Consider the following 20782-nt stretch of genomic DNA (forward strand, 5'->3'; position numbering starts at 1 on the left):
ATATAGCACATAAGTCATCAATTTAACCGACAAAACACAACTTATATTTTGTTGGTCAAATCAATAACCTAGATATAAGTGAGTGCCTTATAAACCGGGAAAATGGAATACTGTATATGCTATCACATCAATCTCACTAGCCATTTGCCCTGACTTCTTGCTTCACCAGAAGCAACCACCAAAATTACTACACTACTCGGTGCACGGATTGTTACATGAAGTTTACAGACAATCTGAATAATGTGTACACACGCTTAAATGTGGGGCCACAGCATACCAACTGCTATCAGCCATGTAGAACGTTGCTGCCCTGAATGAAAATATGGCAGAAATCCTCTGTGCACCGACATCTTCATTGATCTGTTCGGCTTTTTCTGTTTGTACGAGCTGCGGGCCAGCTCAGGTTTGCATGTTTCTTCATCCTATAAACATTAGGTAGAGATTTTGTCACTGCGTGATTTAAAGCTGCGACCACGTGGCCAAATTGTGATCAAGACTGAGCTAAAGCGTATGCTGCGTCCAGTTAGTAACAGAGTAGGATTTCAGCCTTTGTTTACCCAATTCCATACGCCCCTCCGTTTTAAAATATAAGATGTTCCATCTTTGTCCTAAATCAAATTTCTTGAAGTTTGACTAAGTTTATAGATCAGTGTATCAACACCTACAAGGCTACAACTCTAGATAAGTTTTATTAAATCCATCATAATATATCATTTCATAGAATACTTATTTGATATTGTAGACAAGACACAAACTGAAACGCGTCTAGACACATGTGTACATGTATCTAGACAAAGCTGCAACAAGTAATTTGAATCCGAATAGTAGTATTTTCTTTAATTTTGCTTAAAAGTCTAACTTAGGACAGAGTTAGAACATCTTATACTTTGAAACGGAGAGAGAGTATAAAAAGTTATTACAAAGTTAAAACATCTTATACTTAGAACAGAGGGAGTACAAAAAGTTACTTATCAGGTACACTTTACAAATAACAAATTAATTGTCAGAATATCACCTTGAAGAACATGGGGAGTAAAAAAAGTACCTAAATGTTGTGTGAGTGGGATTATTTGAAGTTGCATGCATTGATACATAGCTGGACAGGTCTTTTCTAGTGACGAATAAACTTTACTTCTATCAAATTGGCTCACGATACGTAGTAACTTGGAAGCATAACATCGCAAAGGGAAATAGGACAGGCTCAAACCTTATCCATAGTTTCTGCCTCTTCAGCATCCAAGTTCCTCCTGAGACCTATTGTCCTTCAGTTCCCTACTCACTAACACTGAGAAAACACAAAGCATAACATTAAGAAACAATCGAGTACTGCCAAGTGCAAATTGTATTAGATCAAAATAATCAATGCCTGTTATCACATTCGTCAATAAAAACCTTAATCAATTACAGCAGTAGTTTTGGTATGAGAGAATCCATGGCAACAAAAGTACTTCGACTAATTTAAGGAGGAAAATCATACTGCAAAGCCAAAAGGCATGCTAGTTTCGAACCTTGGTATGCAGCCAAGACAGATCATAACTTAGCACAAACATACGATGCAAGTGGATACAAACCTTCAGTCCTTCTCTTTCGAATCCATGTAAGCAAAATCTGCCAGTTCTTTATTTACACCAGCAAGAATATTGAATAGCCTCTATGATATTGAATACAACTTTCCCTCCATCAGAAGCTTTTGTAACAATAAGTTCATCACTTGTAGTCCCCTTAGCAATGTAAATGCAAAAGTTTTCTTGTACCACATGAAGTAAAAATCTTTGAATCTAAATTACCTCTTCCAAAAGTTGCAATAATTAGGACCAATTGCTATGCATCTACATTTCACAACAATTTTAAAGTTTCATAGAAAAACATAATTTTTTTTAAGCAATTAAACAAAGGAATGGAAGCACTCTGCCGGAAAGAAGAATCCTTTTAAGTACTAATGAGGAATGACACACAGGTACACAACATTCTCTTTCTATAGCTCACAGCTTGTGAGACTCAGTGACATTGCTTTCATGAACGCACTACATATGATTATTACTAGCTCGGGCCCCCAATACCTACAACCTTCGAAAAATGGGCCAAGAAGAAATCAGCTCATATCCCACAGCATTTTACTCCCCCAAGTTACATGTACAACAACTTCACGGAATGAGCAACCCAATGGTATATCCTACAGCAGTCAGTTCCTCTCTACCAGTCAATACTAAACTGGAAACTTTTACAGTTTAACAGAGCTGGACGGTCTACCAAAAAAGTCACTGAGATTGGTGATGGAAAAATTGCATCCCTGGAGGTGGTTGCAAAGGCCTGAAAGGTGGTGCACCGGACTGCTGAAGTGTGAACTGCATCGGTGGCACCACATTCATCTGCATTTGCTGCTGAAGCATCTGTTGTGTAGGTTGTTGCGGCTGTGTCTGTGCCATTAAACCCATTTGTGCCTGAGGTGTTGAAGGCGAGGGTCTTGCTAAGTTCATCATCTGCGGCAGGGGCGGAGGTGGAGGAGGATTCATGGTGTTCATGTTGTATGGCATGCCCATCATTAAACCTCCAGGCTGCTGGACATAATGCTGTGCAGGAGCCTGGTACATATTATATTGGGGCTGAGGTGCAGGAGCTTGGTTTTGGACAGAAGTTTGTTGTACCAATATTGTTTGGGGCTGTTGTACCGTTGTGGTGGTGATCGGCGGCATTGGTACAAAGGCAGCAGCATTTGCAACGCTCGGAACCTGTGAGACCTGATCAACTTTTAACCTCTTATCTGAGCGCATCTCAGATGAATTCTCTGCAGCAAACTTGGAAAGAGCAGACTGGAGTATCTGCTGAGAGTTTGATGATGCTGCGATCTTATCCGCAAGAATAGCAGCAGCTGTCTTCTGCTGGCCCTTTACTTGCCCATTGGAGAGTGGTTTTCCTGTCTCTGCTGATGACGTTAGTTTGGCAGACGGAATGATTGGCTCATTATTGAGTCTCCGCTGCATGTTGGCTGTTTCTTCTACCATTGCTTCAGCCAGCTGTCAAACAACATGAGAACGATATAAGCTTGCACGTTACAGATACGCTGCAAGTATAAACCTTTCAATGCCTTGGGATGTATGGACAGCATTACCTGTAATTGAGTGCGGACCTTCTCCAGCTCAGATTCCTGAATAACTTGACAAGTAAGATTACACATATCCATAAACAGACAGCAAAGTTGAACTATATGGCCCAAATGTGAACTCGTGGACATGCAAAGCAAAATGCATTATTACTTTACTGATAAAAATAGTAATTCTGACCTGTTCCTGCAATGCCTCTTTCAACTCAGACACAACAGCCGCTCTATTTTCTTCAACTACTTTGAGTTTCTCGATGCATTTTTTCATGCTGGCCTCCTCACCCTTTAATTCTGTGCAAAGGGGCTCACGGCGAGGATCCTCAGCTACAATGAGAGAATAACATCATGATACATACTAAGATAGCCAAGATAGAGAGCTGCTGTTAACAAATGTTACCTTTGCTACAGGCACTGTCAACATCCTTCTCCATCTTTCCAACATGACGCATAGAAGTCTTGCATTTTTCCAGGTCAGAATCTTCATCTCCTTGTTCACTAAGAACATTATGCAATGCAGATACAATTCTCTCTGCAGTTCCTCCAACGCTTAGTCTCTGTACAGACAACAATAAAAGTTTAAGAACTTCGATGCACATTCCAATGTTGAAATCTAGAATGTAGCAGATGGGGGAGAAAATCATACCAGTTTTACGGAACGTGAATCTCTTTTAACAATCTTTATGGATGAACCGTGAGACCTCTTTTTGGTCATATCTAATACAGGCAGGGGAGCAGTTCCAAGCATCACATCCTTGATGCCTCCAGCACGTGAACCAAAAACTCTTCTTTCTTGCCATATATCAACCTAGAAAAAATATTGGTGCAGTGTTAAATGTATTACAGTGCCACAACTATGATAACAAGATATCGGTAACTTTGAGAACAGATATACAACAAGAGTTGGTTAACAATTTTTTCCACAATGATTATCTCCTAACAAGATATATGCATATAGCAACCAGCCTTAACCAGTTATTGATATGATACTCACCAGCCTAGACACAGTTTTCTTCCCACGGTCATCGCCATTTTCAGCTACATCTTTAAGCGTACTGGGGAGCACCTTCCAGAATTCTTCCACAAACTCTGTGCCATTGCGCTTACTGTTCTGTAGGATGTCATTAGCGAGGTAAAGAAAAGGGACCTTCTGTTCGTTTCCAGAGCTATGGAACTGCTTAGCCCATGTCTGGACAATTAGCTCTGCATCCTTCCGATGGTAGATGCACCAATGCGACAGCGCTAGTAGCAACAGGATAAAAGTTAAGGAAAACAGCCGGATCATGGTAAGACATGTCAAGAAAGAGAAAGAGAAAGAGAAAACTAGGGATTTACATTGCTAAATGCATCTCAAGATTTTGAGTCAAGCCGCACCATTTTCAGTAGGGCCCACTATAAATAGAGGCAAACAGACCTCCCCGCGAAGCAAAAACATCTCTGCGTCAATGGTATGAAATGGAAACACGAGAATTTGCATTTCTAGAATCCGCAAAATGATTTCTTGCCCAATTCTCGCCTATTCCCGTTCACAGATACATCCTTTCGAAGGAAGTTGCTAGCTACGGATAGACATATCAAGATGGGCAACAGGGCAAGGCATAAAGGGGGGCAGATCAAGAACAGGGGTGTCGTTTCTACAGATAATCACCAAGAACCGAGATATTCAGCGCAAAAGTTCCAACAAAACACTAAAGAAACGATAAAACAAATCTCGGAAGAGATTCGGCCCGAGATTTAAAACAAAAGTAAGCAGGTGAAGGATACTCTCGATGCACTGCTGCGTGTTGTTGAGCTTGGCGAGCTTGTCGGCGAGTACCTCCTCGCTGAAGGCGCTGTTGGACGCGCCGCTCATGGCGGCGAGCTCGAACGGCCGGTCGCGCCGCGCGGATCCTTGGGCTGGGAGGGGAGAGCACTAGTTGGGGAGGGAGCGTGGAGACCGCGGCGGCGACGGCGGGGACATTGGCCGCCTAAATCTCGGCGGGGTGGGTAGGTATGGGGATTAGATCGGGAGGGCTAGACGGCTAGGGTTTGGACTTTTGGGAGGAGGGAGAGGTAAGAAAGAAGAGACTGACTCGGCCGTTTCGTTTTGCTGCCTCTTGCTCTCTGTGGGTATGCCTCTGGTTTTTAAAACCCAGTTTTGCCTTTTCCATTAATTGATTCCAAACAAAAGAAATCTTCCGGGATAATACCTGGATATACATCCATGCCTATGCAATACTACGTCCTGGTACCAAATAAATGTGCTTAGTATGAAAGTACTTGAAAAATATGTGAAGATTCCAAGTTTCAAAGAAATTCACGAAAGAAGAGGAAGACAAATTTAGACGCGCATCAACCTGCCTATCCTTCCTATTAAGACCAATTGATCGTGAAGACAAGATTTTATTTTTACGATACATCGCGTTTAGATTTGAAGCCTTGTTACTTGATGCAATGATTTTTTATAGGTGTCGTAAAATAAAGTTGACAAAACACATGTATTTCTTGGCTCATTTTGGTTGCACTCCAACTCTCTCATGACAAAAGTGCACTCAAAATTGTTGCAAGACATCACAACAGGTTCAAACCTCCTTTAGTGCAAGGAAAGACTAGCAAGTCAGAACTCATGACAACCGCACAACAAGAGAAATGATAGATGGACTAACAAGGTGGAAACATTAACACGCCTCCATTGTCATTGGCACGTGAGGAGGGAAATGGATAGAGGTGAGCAAGGAATATGTGTCTTTTTGGAACGAAAGAGGAAATAGGTTAAGAGTGGAGAGTTGGTGGAGAAAAACAAGGTATATTTAAACGACGCACAAAACGAAATGCATTTGCATGCGTATGACATATGACATACAAGATATATATAATACACTGGAAACTAGATCATACACAACATTTATGTCTCGGAAGGCATTTGGCTATCGGTGTGATTGCAAATGTTTGTTTTTGAAGTCCGGAACAATATTCACATGGAACTATATGCTCTGCTTAAGTGAAATAAAGTACGCTTTGAGCAACAAGAAGAGTTAATCTTTCAAAGAAAAAACACTATGTAGCTTCAATGGGAAAAAATGGCACCACTCATGTTTCTAAACATGTTTAATGGAGTCACAATCGCATGTCAAGTGGAGTGTTTGATAAAATCCTTAACCAGTTCACTTCACGTATCTATACCAATATATTAAATTGGAGTTGGTGGTGATGGTACGGTCGCCACCGTAGGTTAACTTCGTTAAAATTACAACCAATATGCCAATGCCCGTTATTTTATTTTCCTCCAGTTTTTTTCACGATTTCTCCTACTCCGTCTTACAACCGACGCCACCACACCCGCATGCCGACCTCGGTGGCGCTATGAGTTGCGTATACAAAAATAAAAATAAATAGCTTGTGATTTTGTTGACCCGTAGCAACGCGCGGGCACACCTGCTAGTAATCTATAAACTTGAGTCAAACATTTTCATATTCTGTATAATCGATCTCAAATGGGGCTTTATTGGTGAAAAACCATTCAAAGCTATTAGAAAATGTGTCAAACCTTCCTCTTGTTGACTAATGTCTACTAGTAGCTTATATTCCTTCCCATTTTATATATCGTTTCATATTTAACTCGAATACAAAGGAAGTTTAAATTGCATGAGAATCTACCGATTTGTTAATTATTGTAAATACATTGGGTTGGTTTCCTCTTAATTACTCACATGCATGAAGTATTGAGGAAATTCCCGCGCCTAAAGCCCCATGCCCGCGCAAATTCGTCGTGCGTTGCATGCCCCATGCAAAACCTAGTGTATATTGAACCGCGTACTTCACTGCCAATTCATGCACATGTTTCCAATCCTGGCCGGAAATAGCTCCCCTGCGGTACCACATGCTGCAGTGGGGCCCAGTTAATAAACACGCCACGCAAAACCTAGTGGATATTAAACTGCAAGCCGCCCCGCCGGTGCATGGCACGTTTCCCATCCCTTGTGGATAAAAATTAATTGAAGCTCTCTGTGCGCGCTCAACTCCAAAATTTCGGCAAATTATGGATTCTCCAAATGTGGTGAATCCCTCTTGAAAGGGCATTTCAATCCCTAGTGTTTTGGTGTTAATGACAACATGACCATGGACTAACCGTGTGGTCTAGTGTTTCGGATTTGATATCAAATGGCACAAGATAGTTCGTTGCGCTCAAAAAGGAAAAAAGCGTAGCTGTGTTTAGCGGTCTTTTCGGTTTGATTGAGTCGTAAGAACTCCGTACTATTAAGAGTGAGTACACATGAAAAGGTAATGGGTGAATCAACTTCACGTGCACAAATCGACCATATTTGCACCCACATAAAGCCTACCCATGCGAGAGAGAGTCACCCAAAGTCTAGTTGTGTTGCCAGGTCTGTTCCAGGCCCAGAACTTCCGGCCTACCTCTGGTAGGGCGGTTCCACCCAGCCAACATCCGGCCTACCTCCGTGATGCTTCTGTTACTTCCTATGGAAATGGCGGAAGTTGGACCGGAACAAGGGTGGAACTTTCGAGGTACCGGAACTTCCTCCAAATCGGCAGAACTTCCACCCCTGGCAGACTAAGTGCATAACGGTTAGATTTCGGGGGGGCCATATATAAATAGTCCTCCCTACCTCGGGATGATTCTATCCGAAGCCTAACTCTCTCCTCAACATTTCTAAAGCTTCGAAGTGCTAGATCTCTCTCCATAAAGCATCCTTCTTGTTGATTCTTTGAGAATTGGAGGAGAAGAGCTAGATCTAGAGTTTCACCAAGTCAAAAAGTTGATTCTCCTTGTTTCCTTTGTGGATTTCGTTTCTCTTGGGTTGTTGGGAACCTTAGACGCAAGCGGTCGCCTCGTGCTCTTCCTTGGTGTTGACGAGCTCGAGGATTGGCTTACGAGCCTCCAATTGAGTTGTGGAGAGATTCCCGGTCAAGTTTGTAAGGGTTGTCGTTCACCCTCAAGAAAGTCACTTAGTGGAGCTCACCTCGCCCTCAAGTAAGTAAGGGGCAAGTATTAACAAGAGGAGAACAGGATGAGCCTTTGTGGTGCCTCTACCTTTGTGGTAGAGCACTCCTCCAAATGGAGACGCACACCTCCCCAAATGGTGGAACTCCGGGATAAATCTTCGTCTCCCGTGTGGTATCATTCTTGTCCCTTATTTACTTGTAAAGCTTAATTGTTTATCTGTTGCTTCGGCTATTGCATCATACTAGTGAACCCATGTATTGATGCTTGTTAGAGACAACAAAATGGGATGGACTCCGAGGGTTCTCAGGCCATCACCCCTCTCAGCCGTCCGATTGGTTTTTTTTGCCATCTCCGGCCATCCAAACGCACCTGGGCCTCGCGGCCGGGCTTCTCCGGTTGGGCCGGACGCTGCTCCGCCAGGAAAATTGATGGCCGCTGGTTAACTGGGCCGGTAAACGGCCCAGTTCTCGCGTCGCCTGGCTCCTCGGTCCCTCCTTCACTTCTCCTCCCATTTTGCCCAAATCTTTGGGCGCGGGCGCGCGGCCGATGCAGCCCGGCGGCCTCGGTGCCCCAGTCCCCGACGGCCCAACCCCAACCCTCGTGCGCTGCCGTCGCGGAGACGGACAGGCGCACCGCGGCGCCGCAGGAGGTGAGCAGGCGCACCCATACAGAAACTGCCGCCTTCAAGATGGTTTTCAATGCTATGGTATTGGTACCCCTCGACCTCCAGTTGCCTACGATTTTTTGATCTCCCGTCTATTTATACTTCTTTTCCATCTTTGCTAATCCCATCCCTTCCACTTCCCCTGCCGGCAGCCATGATTGTTGCCTAGGTAGGGTTTTTTTTTCTATGGATGTCAGCTTAATTTTGTCTTAGTATGGTAGCCATTTGTATGCTTATATCTTTTAGATTTTCATACACGTTATACATCATGTTTAGATAGGAAAATTACTCTCTGATGCAAGAGGTTTTGTTTTGTCATGTATGGATAAATACAATCCAGCTTTGAAGTTGTTTTTCCTCTGGAACATGCTAATTCACCTGCTTTTCTGTTGTGTTCCCACAAGGGTCGTTGGGGGAGGGTTCCAGCTGGTTTGGTTGATTGCAGGGAATTAGCTTTATGTCTTGCTTCGATATTACCACGGCGGAGACTGTACAGACGGCTGTGACGGCAGAGGTGTTCTCTCCAAGCATAGACAGAAGCTCAAAAGTTTATTGCCAAATGACCGTAATCGTAAAAGAAAAGCAGATAAGGCATTGCCGCAAAAACTGAGTGAACTTCTTGAAGAGTGGCCATTTTTTTTAACAAACTAATTTAATCATCCTTTTGTATGCATCTATTTTCATTCATATTCTGATTTACATGATGTTTTAGCAGAATCAAGAGAAGGGACTGATTCTAGAAGAAATTCAACAGAAGATGATAACACATATATTGAGTGAGTGTATTCAAGATCAAGAGTGGACTTATTCTAGAAGAAATTCAGCGGACGATGATAAGCACATGTTGAGTGAAACAGATTCATTCACTCAAAAAATCCTTGAGTGAAACAAACGATGATAAACACATATTGAGTTTTGTAGTTTATTTCAACTCCCTCCTGAAAAGGTGCCAATTTTCTACTTATAAGATCCATTTACCCAAGATATTGGCCATGTATTTTTACTGATTTTCAAGTCGACCTGATTCCCCCTTCAGGTGTTAAAACTTTGCCATCTTGTGATATCCTGTCTAAGATTGTCCATACTTATTGTTGGAAGATAGTTGAAGGTATGCTTACGAGAATTGTCAGTTGCAGAGAATGCACCTCTCTGTTGTCGATCAGTAAGGAATAATTTTCCTAATAGCAAACTTATGATTTTTTTTGTTAATCACTGCTTCCTCGTAGAATTACTTCCGTCAAGAATTATGTAATTCTGCGAGTCACTGTCCAACCTTATTAAAGATGGTTCAAAAATCAAGTATATTTCTTTAAAAATATAATAATGTACTATTGCACCATATATCAATTTTATGTCGCTTGGTAAGTGCTTCTCTATGCATACTACGTCTATGTTTGCTCTTCAGTTGATATTACAAATAGGTTATGAATCCCCCATGATACTATTCCCCATTGTCAGATTTCACGAAATCTAAGTCAGTCAAGGTGGATAATTGATGATGAAGGAAGGGGGGAGCATCAGTTGAGGTAAAACACACTGCCTCCTTCTCTCTGTCTCAAGAGTCAAGTCCCAACTCAAGAAGAGAGATAGTTGAAAACTGCTACACCCTTTTGTAGGACATTATTGGAGATGTACGTACCATCTGCAGATGTGATGGCTTCAAGTTTCATGCTTCTGGAAGAGAAGATATCAATGTAATATGTTGTAGTTTGGAACTACATTTGTTTTTGACCGAATTGGAACTGCATTTGTTGGTATTCGCTATGCTGAATGTCTCATATCCACAGGTACGGATGCTTAACTTGGATCTGGTCAGTGGTCACCCATTTCTAATTGAAGTATTGATTGCACGATCTATTTCATATGCAAGTGAAGTTGAACAAAGTGCCAAGAAGATTAAAATAGCTCCGAAAAGAAATATGTAAGGAATCAAATTGACACTGTAATGCCATTGCAGCGGTTTAGTTGCACACATATTGCATATGATGTGCTTATGATACGGTATTTTGTAGATCAGAGTTAGAAATCTAAAGTTACTAGACATTGAAATATGGTCAATGATACACGAAGGAGAAGCGAAACCATTTTAATTTGATGTCAATATACTTTTGCTGAAATGATACTCTCAGTTGATTCTTATTTTAACATTGTTTTGTCGCATCACAACACAAAATAGACTGCTCATCCAATACTTTAGCTCATCTACCATGGGAACACTATATGTCTGCCAAAAGAATGCAATGCTTCCTTTCTTTACCTTAATTTCCATGCCAAACAAGATAAATACTCCGTAGGTATATTTTCATGGTCCCTATGCTCCTTTCAAAGTCATGTATAGTTGCCTATATACTCACTCCGTCCCATATTAAGTGTTGTAATATTGCATGTATCTAGAAGTATTTTAGTATATAGATACGTCCATATTTAAACAAATTTAAGTCACTTAATATGGGATAGAGGGAGTATTGATCCAACAAAATAATATTCTCATTTCAAGTGCTTTATCGATCAGTTCAATTTTTATTACATCCAAACTTGTCTTTCTCAACTATTCTTAACCAAGGGGACAGCGCGGCAACACGCGCTACCATGGTCTAGTATCCCTTAAAAGTGAAAAGAAAAGGTAAAATTGTTAGTTGCCTATTCACCCCTCCTCTAGTCGACCATACCGTTCTTTCACGTGTATTCGCTCTCCATGCAAAATGCTACGACATGTGAAGGACAGGCGACAGGGAGCAATAGAGCATGCTTTACGCTAGGAAAACAATCCTACAGTACCCCATTCAAATTGATGTAGTATCTTGCACACGTCGTAGTACCCATTATTGCAAAACTAAGTCTAGTGTAGGTCTATTCTGGTCATAATTTGTAATGCATGTATTAGTATTGGTTTGTTTTGAAGAAGGAAAATATAATCTCCGCTAGTAGGACCCATTATTGCAAAACTGAGTCTAGTGTAGGTCTATCATGGTTATGATTTTTACTCCATATACTCTCTCCGTCCCGAAATAAGTGACTTGAATTTGTATAGAATATTATACAAATCCACTTCACTTATTTTGAGACGGAGGGAGTATTAGTATCGGTTTGTTTTGAAGAAGAAAACATAATCTCCGCTAACTTACCTCACATATTTGGCCAACAGGCCGGCCTAGCCCAGCCCAGCCCAGCCTGGCCGCGATTAAACGGGCTCGACACGGCCTGGAGTACATTTTTTTTACGGCATGACATGGTTTTTTTTAGCAAAACTTTAAAAGAATCCTAAACGGGCATCGGGAGGATTGGAGGGCAGGACAAGAATGGGTGGGCGGCCTCGGCCGGCCATGAGAAAAGAAAGAAAAGGGTTGTGCCGACGGGTTGTGGCCTGGAGAGGAGATGGGCTTCTAAAACGTAAAATTAAATATTTTTAAAATCCTAAACGGGTCCTGCCGTGCCAAGCCCCGAGCTCAAAGCGAGGGGCCAGCCACGGCCCAAGGCAGATCACGAGCCCCGTTTATAATTGTGCCAGACCGAGCCCTCGATGGTGGACTGACGGGCTTTTTCTCTCTAAAACAAAGATTGACGGGATTTTTCAAAAGGCCGGCCGTTGGCGAGCCATAGTCGCAAAAGGCCTTGTGCAAATCGGTCCATTCTTGCCAACGGACACTACCGTGGCCCCCACCTCCAACCCCTACCTATAGGTGGCTATCAGGTCGGCCCTGCCCGGCTCGGGATAAACGGGCCTAGCCCGGGCGCGGCCCGGTGAAGCCCAGAAATACAGGTGCCGGCCAAGCCCGAGAAAGCAACCTCCAGGCCGAGGCGTGGCACCAAGCCCGGCCGGGCCGGCTGGCCTGGGCCTGTTAAGGCCCGACGGGCCTACCTCGGCACATGGGCCAGATCACTGAAAAAGGAAAAAAAACATGTTGGGCTGGGCCAGGTTAAAGGAAAAATGGAAAAATAAGGTGAGCTGGCCAAAACAAGAAGAAATGGTGAGCTAAAATAGAAAAACATGATGGGCCGGGTCAGAATTGAGGAGGTTAATGGACCAAATGTGTAAACAAAAAAAAACATAAATGGGCCTGTGCCGGGCACCGGTGCGGCACAGCCCGTGCTTCGGGCCGGCCCGGCCCATTTAACTTGGTGCCGAGCCAGGCACAGCCAGGCAAAGCCCGCCGGGCTATCGGGTTTTTAAGAAAGCCAGCCCGATAGAGGTACAGGTATACCCCTACGGCCCTACCCAAGTCGCCCGCCGGTCAAACCGGTACCCCAACCCACCGCCCACCGGTGACGCCCGGTCGCTAGCTTTCCCCCATTTCCGTGCTCGTTCTCAACTCCTCTGGCTGCGTTGGGCTCCATTACACGCACACAAAACCCAGAAATCGAGGTCGACGACGTGGGGGGCGAACCTGCCGCCGACCGGACAGAGAGGCCCACCCGCCGATCCCGTAGCTCCGCCGCGCCGAGGTGAGCAGCTCGACCCTCGATTCGGCCACAGCTCTGTTAGTTAGGGTTGCTCCCTTGGTACGGTAGTCAGGCCTGCGCTCGTTAATCTGGTCCCGATTAATTTGTTTGATTTGGTGGGGATCGACTAGCTCCTTCCCTGCACAGCGGCAAGGGGCTGCACCGGCTGGTTAATTTTGTCCGAATCAACGAAATCTGCGGATGGTTTGTCCTCACCGGGCTGGTAGAGATTTGCTATCAACTCGGATCCAGTGCCTATTTGTTGGAGTGATCCACGGATAATATGTAATTTTACTTCTCCAGGGCAGCGGCTATTTGTTTCATGATTTAGTCATCGGCTTAAATTGGTCCTGTGCTGAAATAGCTATGTTCCTTTTTTTTTGTAACTGGAAGGGATGTGGTTGTAGTAGTTTTTGAACTTTGTTTCCTTGCAGCTCACTACGGTTTGTGCGGCATGGGGACTTCTTCCGGTGCGAATTTCAACCAGCAGCCTCCCCCGCAGGGGATGCTGCCGCCTCGCCACGGAGCGCGGCCCCCGAGCATGCAGAGTTTCCTCTCGCTGGCCTCGTCAGAACAGGTAGGCTCGCCTGAGATGCAGGATCCTGCCTCCAATTCTGACCAGGGGCATGACTCTGCCACTGAAAGTGCGAGTTCTAGGGAGACCTGGCCTGTGGAGCCGGAACATAGCAATGCTGCTGCTGCCAGTAGTGGGGGTGGTGGTGCGAGAACAATGGACAGGGAGAAGGACGTGGGAAATGGTATCCCCAAGTTGCAGGTTATTCGTGGAACCTCCCGCATTGACAGGATTTCGTTGAGGGAGGTTGCGCGTGAGAGAGTTGACCTTGTTGCTGAGAAAATGAAATTAATGCCAGAAGAGCACTTGGAGGAGATCAAGAATGAGCTCAGGTCGATTCTGGAGGGGACTGGGGGCTCTCACCATATTGAGGAGTTTTTGTATCTGCAGAAGTTTGTCCAGGGTAGGGAAGATTTGACACCAACTATGCTTTCACTGGCCCATCATGTTCAGCTGCAGATCCTTGCAGCAATCAAGACTGGAATCCAGGCGTTTTTGCATCCCAGCGTAAACATTCCTCAAAGTCACCTGGTGGAGGTATTCTTGTACAAGAGGTGCCGGAACATTGCTTGTCGGAGTGCTCTCCCTGCCGAGGAGTGTAGATGCAGTGTATGTGCTAACAGGAACGGGTTCTGCAACCTTTGCATGTGTGTGATTTGCAACAAATTCGATTTTGAGGTCAACACATGCCGCTGGGTGGGTTGTGATTTCTGTTCTCATTGGACACACACTGACTGTGCAATCCGTGATGGCCAGATTGGGTCGGGGCAATCAGTCAAGAGCAGCTCTGGTAAGGCCGAAATGCTCTTTAGGTGCCAGGCTTGCCACAAGACATCAGAATTATTCGGCTGGGTTAAGGATGTGTTTCAACAATGTGCTACTGGTTGGGATAGGGATGCTTTATTACGAGAGCTTGACTTTGTTTGTAAGATATTTCGTGTAAGTGAAGACATAAAAGGGAGGATTTTGTTCAGGAAATGTGCGAATCTTATTGACAGATTGAGGAACAGTCCTCCCGACTCTTTCAATCCTAGGATAATACTGCATGCTCTTCAAGGTCTGTATTCTGTTACTCCTTCAGTTTCTATATGCTCTATCTAAGCCTGCTTGACTGTTCCTATATTTTTTGTGAAACTAACATTACCACTTACCAACGCAAATTCATTTAGGTGTCTAGGCTTTTCCATTATGTAGGTGAACAATCTTATATTTACAAATTGAAGGCTTGTATGCTACCTCCACATTGCGCCACCTCATCAGAACTATTTAAACCATTGGATCTAAATTACGTGGCTAGGATCAATATGTGTTGAAGTAATTTACCTGGGCGAGGCAATCCACACTTCTCATAATTTAAGCAATCCCTAATCTACGAGTAGAGGCATACCCGATTTTGTTGTATGCAGACTCTATATTGCCTTCCGATTTGCACGCACTCTCACCTATTGAGCTAACATGGTCTAAGAGCATGCTACCTTTTGCGATTAAATATGCAAATTGCAATACTAATTCTAATCCTACTTAGTACATCGATCTACCTGACCTGTACTTATTTGAGAGGGTGGCAAGGGATTGAAGAGAGCAGTTAATGCATGCATGATTAAAAGTACAGTGGTCGGTTTTACCGGATTTATAATCAGGTCATTTACTCTCTCTGCTTGAACAGATAAGGTGTACTTTGGCTCTTCAATGTTCCCTCCATATTTAATTACGCAAGGCCTATTCGGCATATCAAAATTAAGCTTAAGCTTTGAACAATACTTAATCAGATCATATGTGGATAATGTTTCACAAAATTTGTACTGTTGGAATCTTGGAAGGAGAAATTGTTAAATCGACCTGCACTGGCCGATTTTCAATGAACTCTGCGGCACTTGTTGTTTTCTTTTTGTGAATAAAGGTTTTCTTTGCCATCTGTAACAAGTTTGTTATGATCATGTTTAAGATGCAAGTTTTTCTGTCTGGTTTTAGTCTGCTGTAATCCAGCACATGTTATTTCCTTAAGTTGTGCTGTCAAGCTGCTGAGGAGCGTCCTATTGGGAGTACGATTGCAATCAGCTAGTTATCCACCCATGGTTACAAATTACAATCATGCCTAGCCAAGGCTCATGATGCCAGAATCTTTGGAAGTTCCAGGGATTGCATAGCTTTTGCGTCCTCTAGGCACTCCCTTTGTATGGCTGAACTCTACATGTGTTTTGGCTGAGCTCGATATTAATCACCCTATTTCTTTCGTTTTGTATGCACGGCCAAGTTGATTAGTCATCCGAATCTATTTATAATACTGTTGCAATCACTACCTGCTTCTTAATTTTACTGTATAAATTTGACTTTGGTTTCTTAGAAATGAACCGATGGGTTAACGCTTGATTTTGGTTGCTTACTAAGAAACTGATGGATGAACTATGTACGATGTTATGTTTTCAGAGTTTGAGATAGATTTGCAGAAGAGCTCCGAAAGTGAAGAACCAGGGCGCCTGATCACTCCCCAGGAGGCCTGTAATCGTATTGCGGAGGTAGTCCAAGAAGCTGTCAGAAAGATGGAGCTTGTCGCTGAAGAGAAAATGCAACTGTACAAAAGGGCCCGCCTCGCTGTGGAGGCCTGCGACCGGGAGCTTGATGAGAAGGCCAGACAAGTTCAGGAGATCAAGGCTGAGCGACTGCGGAGCAAGCAGCAGGTGGAGGAGCTTGAGAGCATTGTTCGGTTGAAACAGGCTGAGGCTGAGATGTTCCAGCTCAAGGCAAGCGAAGCTCGTCAGGAGGCTGAGAGGCTCCAGAGCATCGCGCTTGCGAAATCCGAGAGGGCTGAGCAGGACTATGCTAGCCTCTACCTCAAGCGTCGCCTGGAGGAAGCGGAAGCAGAGAAGCAGTTCCTTTTCGAGAAAATAAAGCTTCAGGATGGCCATAGGCCCCCGCAGGCAAGCAGCAGTGTGTCTGCTGATCCCTCTCAGGCTCCTTCTCAGGCGCAGATGCTGTCCAAAATCCAGGACCTTCTCAAGAACGTCCGCAGCATGCCGGCAAAGTCTGAGGGACAGTCGAAGTAAGAGTACAGCAGTGCTGCTCAGATTGGTGACTGCAGGTTGTGTTATTGTGCTAATGTATGGTGATTTTTCTGAAGTAATTAGCAGAAGTATAATGAGCGTGTACCCCTTGAAAAGTCATATTCCCTCCGTCCAACAAAAGATGTCTCAAGTTTTTCAAAATTTGGATGTATCTAGACATGACTTAGTATATAGATGCATTCAAATTTAGTCAAAGTTGAGACATCTTTTGTTGGACGGAGGGATTATATGATTCGTGCTATCATGGATATTTGGGCTAATGATGAACCATTGCAGGCTACGTAGTTTAATTTGGTCATTAATTTGAGCATTGTGGGCTTTTCTGCGTTTCTCCTGTTAAAACTTGACTTAGCAGATGAAAGATAGCTGAAGCAAACAGTGGTGGGTCTGTACACTGTTGTTGGCCGAAAATTTGACTCAGTAGTATTCCTTCCGTTCCTATCTTGTTCTGGTTTAGTTTTTCAGGACAAAAACTAAAACCGGGAAAAGAAATTAGGAGCAGAAGGAGTACTCCGTAGTTGTGGTTGATGCTTCTAGAAAATTTGTTCTGTGTTCTCTTATTGTTGTGGCTGGTCGATCTTGTTTTGAAAGGGAGCGCTGCCAGCAGCTTCCATCGACGCATGCATGAATCGTCCTGCAATTGAGAACCCGTGAATTGTGTCTTTTTCTACTTTATTTATTGGCCATTGGTGTGTATTATGACCCACATGTCTAGTGCAAATGTGAAACTATGAAAGTGTGTGCCCCTTCCATGTTTGACAGGTATTTCCCCACTACCTCGCCACCTTCTCTCGTTTCTAAGCCTTTTGCTGTTCTTCGTCTCACTTGCTTTTGTTTGCGCAGCCGTTTCAAAAGAGGAGTACGTCCTCTAATTTAACTTACTGTGATGATATTTACATTGTTCGAAAGAGAGGATGATACTGTTATGTTTGTGATGAATTTCGGTCCAAAACGGCCTCTGAGTTTTCTGTTTTTCTCCACACGAGTATACTATATAGTTGCCCCGAAAATTCATTTCAAGAGAACTGAGCACTTACCCTATGTGCATTCCCGGTGACGTATAATCTTATCCACCACCATTGGAGATGGAGTTGGAGAGAACGAGGAAGGTACCCAACGCAGACGAGGACACGCCGCCGATGCATCATCCATCCATCAATCAGTTTTGCCCATATCTCCTCGGATCTAGCGTGCCATAGAACTGGGACCCCTTTTATGGCGAAGCATTCACGCTCACGGGAGTAGCTAGGCCGCGTAGGAAGGAAACAAGGAAGACTAGTGTTCCTAGCTAGCGGCAGCAACAGAAGTAGCCTCCTGTGTAGTACTTGTGTCCATCGGACAGGCAGCAGGGATCGAGCGACACCTCGCTGGTGATTCACCCAATTCAGAACTTCGAGGCACCCATCCCATTATGTGGGTTCCAGAAGCTGCGCTCTTTTTATTCCTCTGTGGCAGCAGCAGCGGCGGCGGCGGCGGGTCATGCCGTTTGATCCGAAGAGGAACTCAGAAGCCCGTGCGTATACATCTTCTGTGCTTCTTCTTTGGTTTCCAGTTCCTGCAGCCTGACGTGTGATTATCTTTTTTAGACACATCAAAAGGATCAGGGGTTCCTTCGTTTCATTGCAGAAGAAATAGAATTGTCCAGTTACTTCTAAAAATTTAGACAAAAACCAGACACAAGAGGACAAGGCCCCAACAGTCAAAAACAAACGCTCCACTTACACACGAGCACACCAACGGATGCACTGAAAAAACTTCCCGTCACGTCGAAGAACACATCACCCCTCCACTGAGCAAACCAGATCCAGCATGGCTCACCAGAGAGGGGCAGAAGGATCGCCAAAGCACCGCACCACCACACCTCACTCATTGCCGCCCTTTGAAGGGGAGAGAAACCAAAACCGCGAAAAGGAGCAGGTTTGGGCCGCCCCGACACAGGTGGAAGTGAGGCGCGTCTCAAGAACTCATCAGATTCCATCGCATCGGACCGCCTGAGGACCAACGCAGCCCGGAGCCGCCGCCCCGGCGTCCAGAACCCCGCTACACCCCGCGCAGCAACAGCCTTCACCCCCTTCCGAGGCCGCCGCCTCGACATCCTTCCTCTGCCTGTCCGAGACAAATCTGCGCCCCAAAATGCCAGATCGACAACCCCGACAAGCACAGACACGTCTCGGGACCGCCGTCCCGGCATCCCCTGCAGCAGCCACGCCGACCAGAAGCCTGCGAGCCAAAGCCACATGCACAGGGACAGGAGACAAGCGGCTGCACCATATCAGCAGCCGGAATCACCTCCAAGAAATCCCGCCGTCCGCCATTGGGCCGGCCAAGTCGCCCGCAGGCCAGATCCGGCGACCAACACCCACCAGCGCCGGATCCACAAACGGACTTGGCCCGCAACGCACGCCGACACTGGATCCTGCCGCCGCCTTCGCCAACCGAAGCCCACGCCGCCAGGGGTGCCGCCGCCCCGGCCTACCCTAACGCCGCCTCTGCGCCAACACCGCGCGCGCCCGTGAGCCCCGAAGGGCGAGATGGAACCGTCCCGCCGCCACCTTCCCGGGGGGCGACGTGGGGGTTGTGCCCGGGGGAGGGAGGAAGGAGGCCCCTAGGCCGCGACGGCTAGGATTTTCCCGTGTCGCCAGAGGAGGGCGACGTGGGGGTCGGACCCACAATTGCATCGTTTAGGCCCCGGCTGGTTGAGAAAACCCCTGACGTGTGATTAGGCCGCTCCATTTCGTAAGCCAAAGGTGCGCACGCCCATGTAAGAAAAGACGACCTACACGTGTACCAGGAGTTGGTTGGCATGAGCCACATGTGCATGTTTCCATGTGAACCCATATCTCCAAAGTTGGTTTTGGCGTGCACACGCGAAAAGATTACGCACTTGCTGTTGCCGCTAGGAAATATAATCATATCCATTTGGTGATGATGGCAGCAAAGCAAGCTAGTGCCACAGAGGATCCCACACCCCCACTACTGATATATCAGTGGAACAAACAATCTTCACCCATTCCCTCTATAAAACGGCGCCCGGTCGCCCACGGCCGGACTGCCCGGACACGCATTTGCGGGAACACATCACATCACTCTCACAAACTCAAATTAGGTGTCAGCTCATGGCCATGGCGGTGGGTGCTGCATCGGAGAGGAAGGCGAAGCTCTGGGAGCTGGCGCTGCGCTGCCTGATCTGCCTGCTAGGAACCCTGGCAGCGGCGCTGGTGGCGACGGACAGCCAGACGAGGACCTTCTTCTCGCTGGAGAAGAAGGCCAGGTACACGGACATGAAGGCCCTGGTGCTCCTCGTGGCCGCCAACGGCGCCGCCGCCGCCTACAGCCTCCTCCAGGCCTTCCGGTGCGCCGTCTCCATCGCCCGCGGCGGAAGCGGAAGCAGCAGCAGCAAGGTGGTGGCGTGGTCCGTGTTCTCGGGGGACCAGCTGCTGGCGTACGCGACGCTGGCGGCGACGGCGGCGGCGGCGCAGGCGTCGGCGATCGGGAAGAAGGGGCAGCCGGAGCTGCAGTGGATGGGGATCTGCGACCTCTACGGCGCCTTCTGCAGGCAGGTCGGCGGCGGCATCGCCTGCGCCGTCGGGGCGGGGGTCGCCGCCGTGGTCCTCGCCCCTGTTTCTGCCTTCAATCTCTTCCGCCTCTATGGTGGTGGCGGCGGAAAGGGGTACGGCGGGGATGCTAGAAACGGCGGAGCGACTTGGTAGGGATTGATTGATGGATGCACCGGCGTCGGAGAAGAAGATCTTCTTAATTAGCCAGTGTAATCGAACTAAAGGAGTACTGTGTTTCAGAATGTACTGTAGAATGGATCATCTCTCTGTCTGAACTCTGAAGATGAGTCTTAATTTGTCGGTTGATTTACCTTTCCTCCTGGAGAAACAGATTAACTGAACTGCCTGAGGTCCTGATCAAATTGCATTTCCTAGATGAAAAACATCAACAATGATCATGGTAATCTCGTCCTAACTAGATAATGGAGATGTTCATGCTGTTG

The 20782-nt window shown here is 45.8% G+C and overlaps 3 protein-coding genes and 1 non-coding gene across 5 annotated transcripts; 2 read left to right on the forward strand and 2 right to left on the reverse strand.

Moving 5' to 3' along the window:
• On the reverse strand, nucleotides 1-81 carry MIR5069 (microRNA MIR5069). The gene has a single exon (NR_126853.1). It is a non-coding gene; the product is annotated as a microRNA MIR5069 (primary transcript).
• Nucleotides 82-90: 9 nt separating this feature from the next.
• Nucleotides 91-5196, reverse strand: LOC100837105 (regulation of nuclear pre-mRNA domain-containing protein 1A). 2 transcript variants are annotated; one of them, XM_024454806.1, is made up of 9 exons: nucleotides 4862-5196; nucleotides 4092-4339; nucleotides 3744-3905; nucleotides 3498-3654; nucleotides 3282-3424; nucleotides 3110-3145; nucleotides 1208-3014; nucleotides 558-661; nucleotides 91-422 (listed from the first exon to the last, which is right to left on the reverse strand). In XM_024454806.1, exons 1-7 carry the CDS (start codon nucleotides 4947-4949, stop codon nucleotides 2259-2261), a joined length of 1590 nt encoding a protein of 529 aa, XP_024310574.1. In that variant the 5' UTR covers nucleotides 4950-5196; the 3' UTR covers nucleotides 91-422; nucleotides 558-661; nucleotides 1208-2258. The 2 variants fall into 2 exon arrangements, with proteins under 2 accessions (XP_024310574.1, XP_003575995.1); XM_003575947.3 differs by lacking the exon at nucleotides 558-661.
• Nucleotides 5197-12967: 7771 nt separating this feature from the next.
• On the forward strand, nucleotides 12968-17160 carry LOC100839734 (OBERON-like protein). The gene is made up of 3 exons (XM_003575956.4): nucleotides 12968-13149; nucleotides 13581-14777; nucleotides 16148-17160. Exons 2-3 carry the CDS (start codon nucleotides 13601-13603, stop codon nucleotides 16762-16764), a joined length of 1794 nt encoding a protein of 597 aa, XP_003576004.1. The 5' UTR covers nucleotides 12968-13149; nucleotides 13581-13600; the 3' UTR covers nucleotides 16765-17160.
• Nucleotides 17161-19802: 2642 nt separating this feature from the next.
• LOC100844193 (CASP-like protein 2B1) lies at nucleotides 19803-20743 on the forward strand. Its single transcript, XM_003575430.4, has one exon. The coding sequence runs from the start codon at nucleotides 19899-19901 to the stop codon at nucleotides 20490-20492; it is 594 nt and encodes a 197-aa protein (XP_003575478.2). The 5' UTR covers nucleotides 19803-19898; the 3' UTR covers nucleotides 20493-20743.
• The last annotated feature ends 39 nt before the right edge of the window (nucleotides 20744-20782 follow it).

This window comes from Brachypodium distachyon, chromosome 4 (genome assembly GCF_000005505.3).
Source record: "Brachypodium distachyon strain Bd21 chromosome 4, Brachypodium_distachyon_v3.0, whole genome shotgun sequence".
NCBI classification, from domain to species: Eukaryota; Viridiplantae; Streptophyta; class Magnoliopsida; order Poales; family Poaceae; genus Brachypodium; species Brachypodium distachyon.

Bases quoted from the DNA above. Each gene is read 5' to 3' on its own strand.
- LOC100837105 (XM_003575947.3), bottom strand. From the start codon at position 4,949: ATGAGCGGCGCGTCCAACAGCGCCTTCAGCGAGGAGGTACTCGCCGAC. The intron at 3,425-3,497 runs GTAACATTTGTT...CTCTCATTGTAG, and splicing joins TGACAGTGCCTGTAGCAAAG to CTGAGGATCCTCGCCGTGAG. The intron at 3,146-3,281 runs GTCAGAATTACT...CAAGTTATTCAG, and splicing joins AAGAGGCATTGCAGGAACAG to GAATCTGAGCTGGAGAAGGT.
- LOC100844193 (XM_003575430.4), top strand. From the start codon at position 19,899: ATGGCCATGGCGGTGGGTGCTGCATCGGAGAGGAAGGCGAAGCTCTGG.
- LOC100839734 (XM_003575956.4), top strand. From the start codon at position 13,601: ATGGGGACTTCTTCCGGTGCGAATTTCAACCAGCAGCCTCCCCCGCAG. The intron at 14,778-16,147 runs GTCTGTATTCTG...TTATGTTTTCAG, and splicing joins AATACTGCATGCTCTTCAAG to AGTTTGAGATAGATTTGCAG.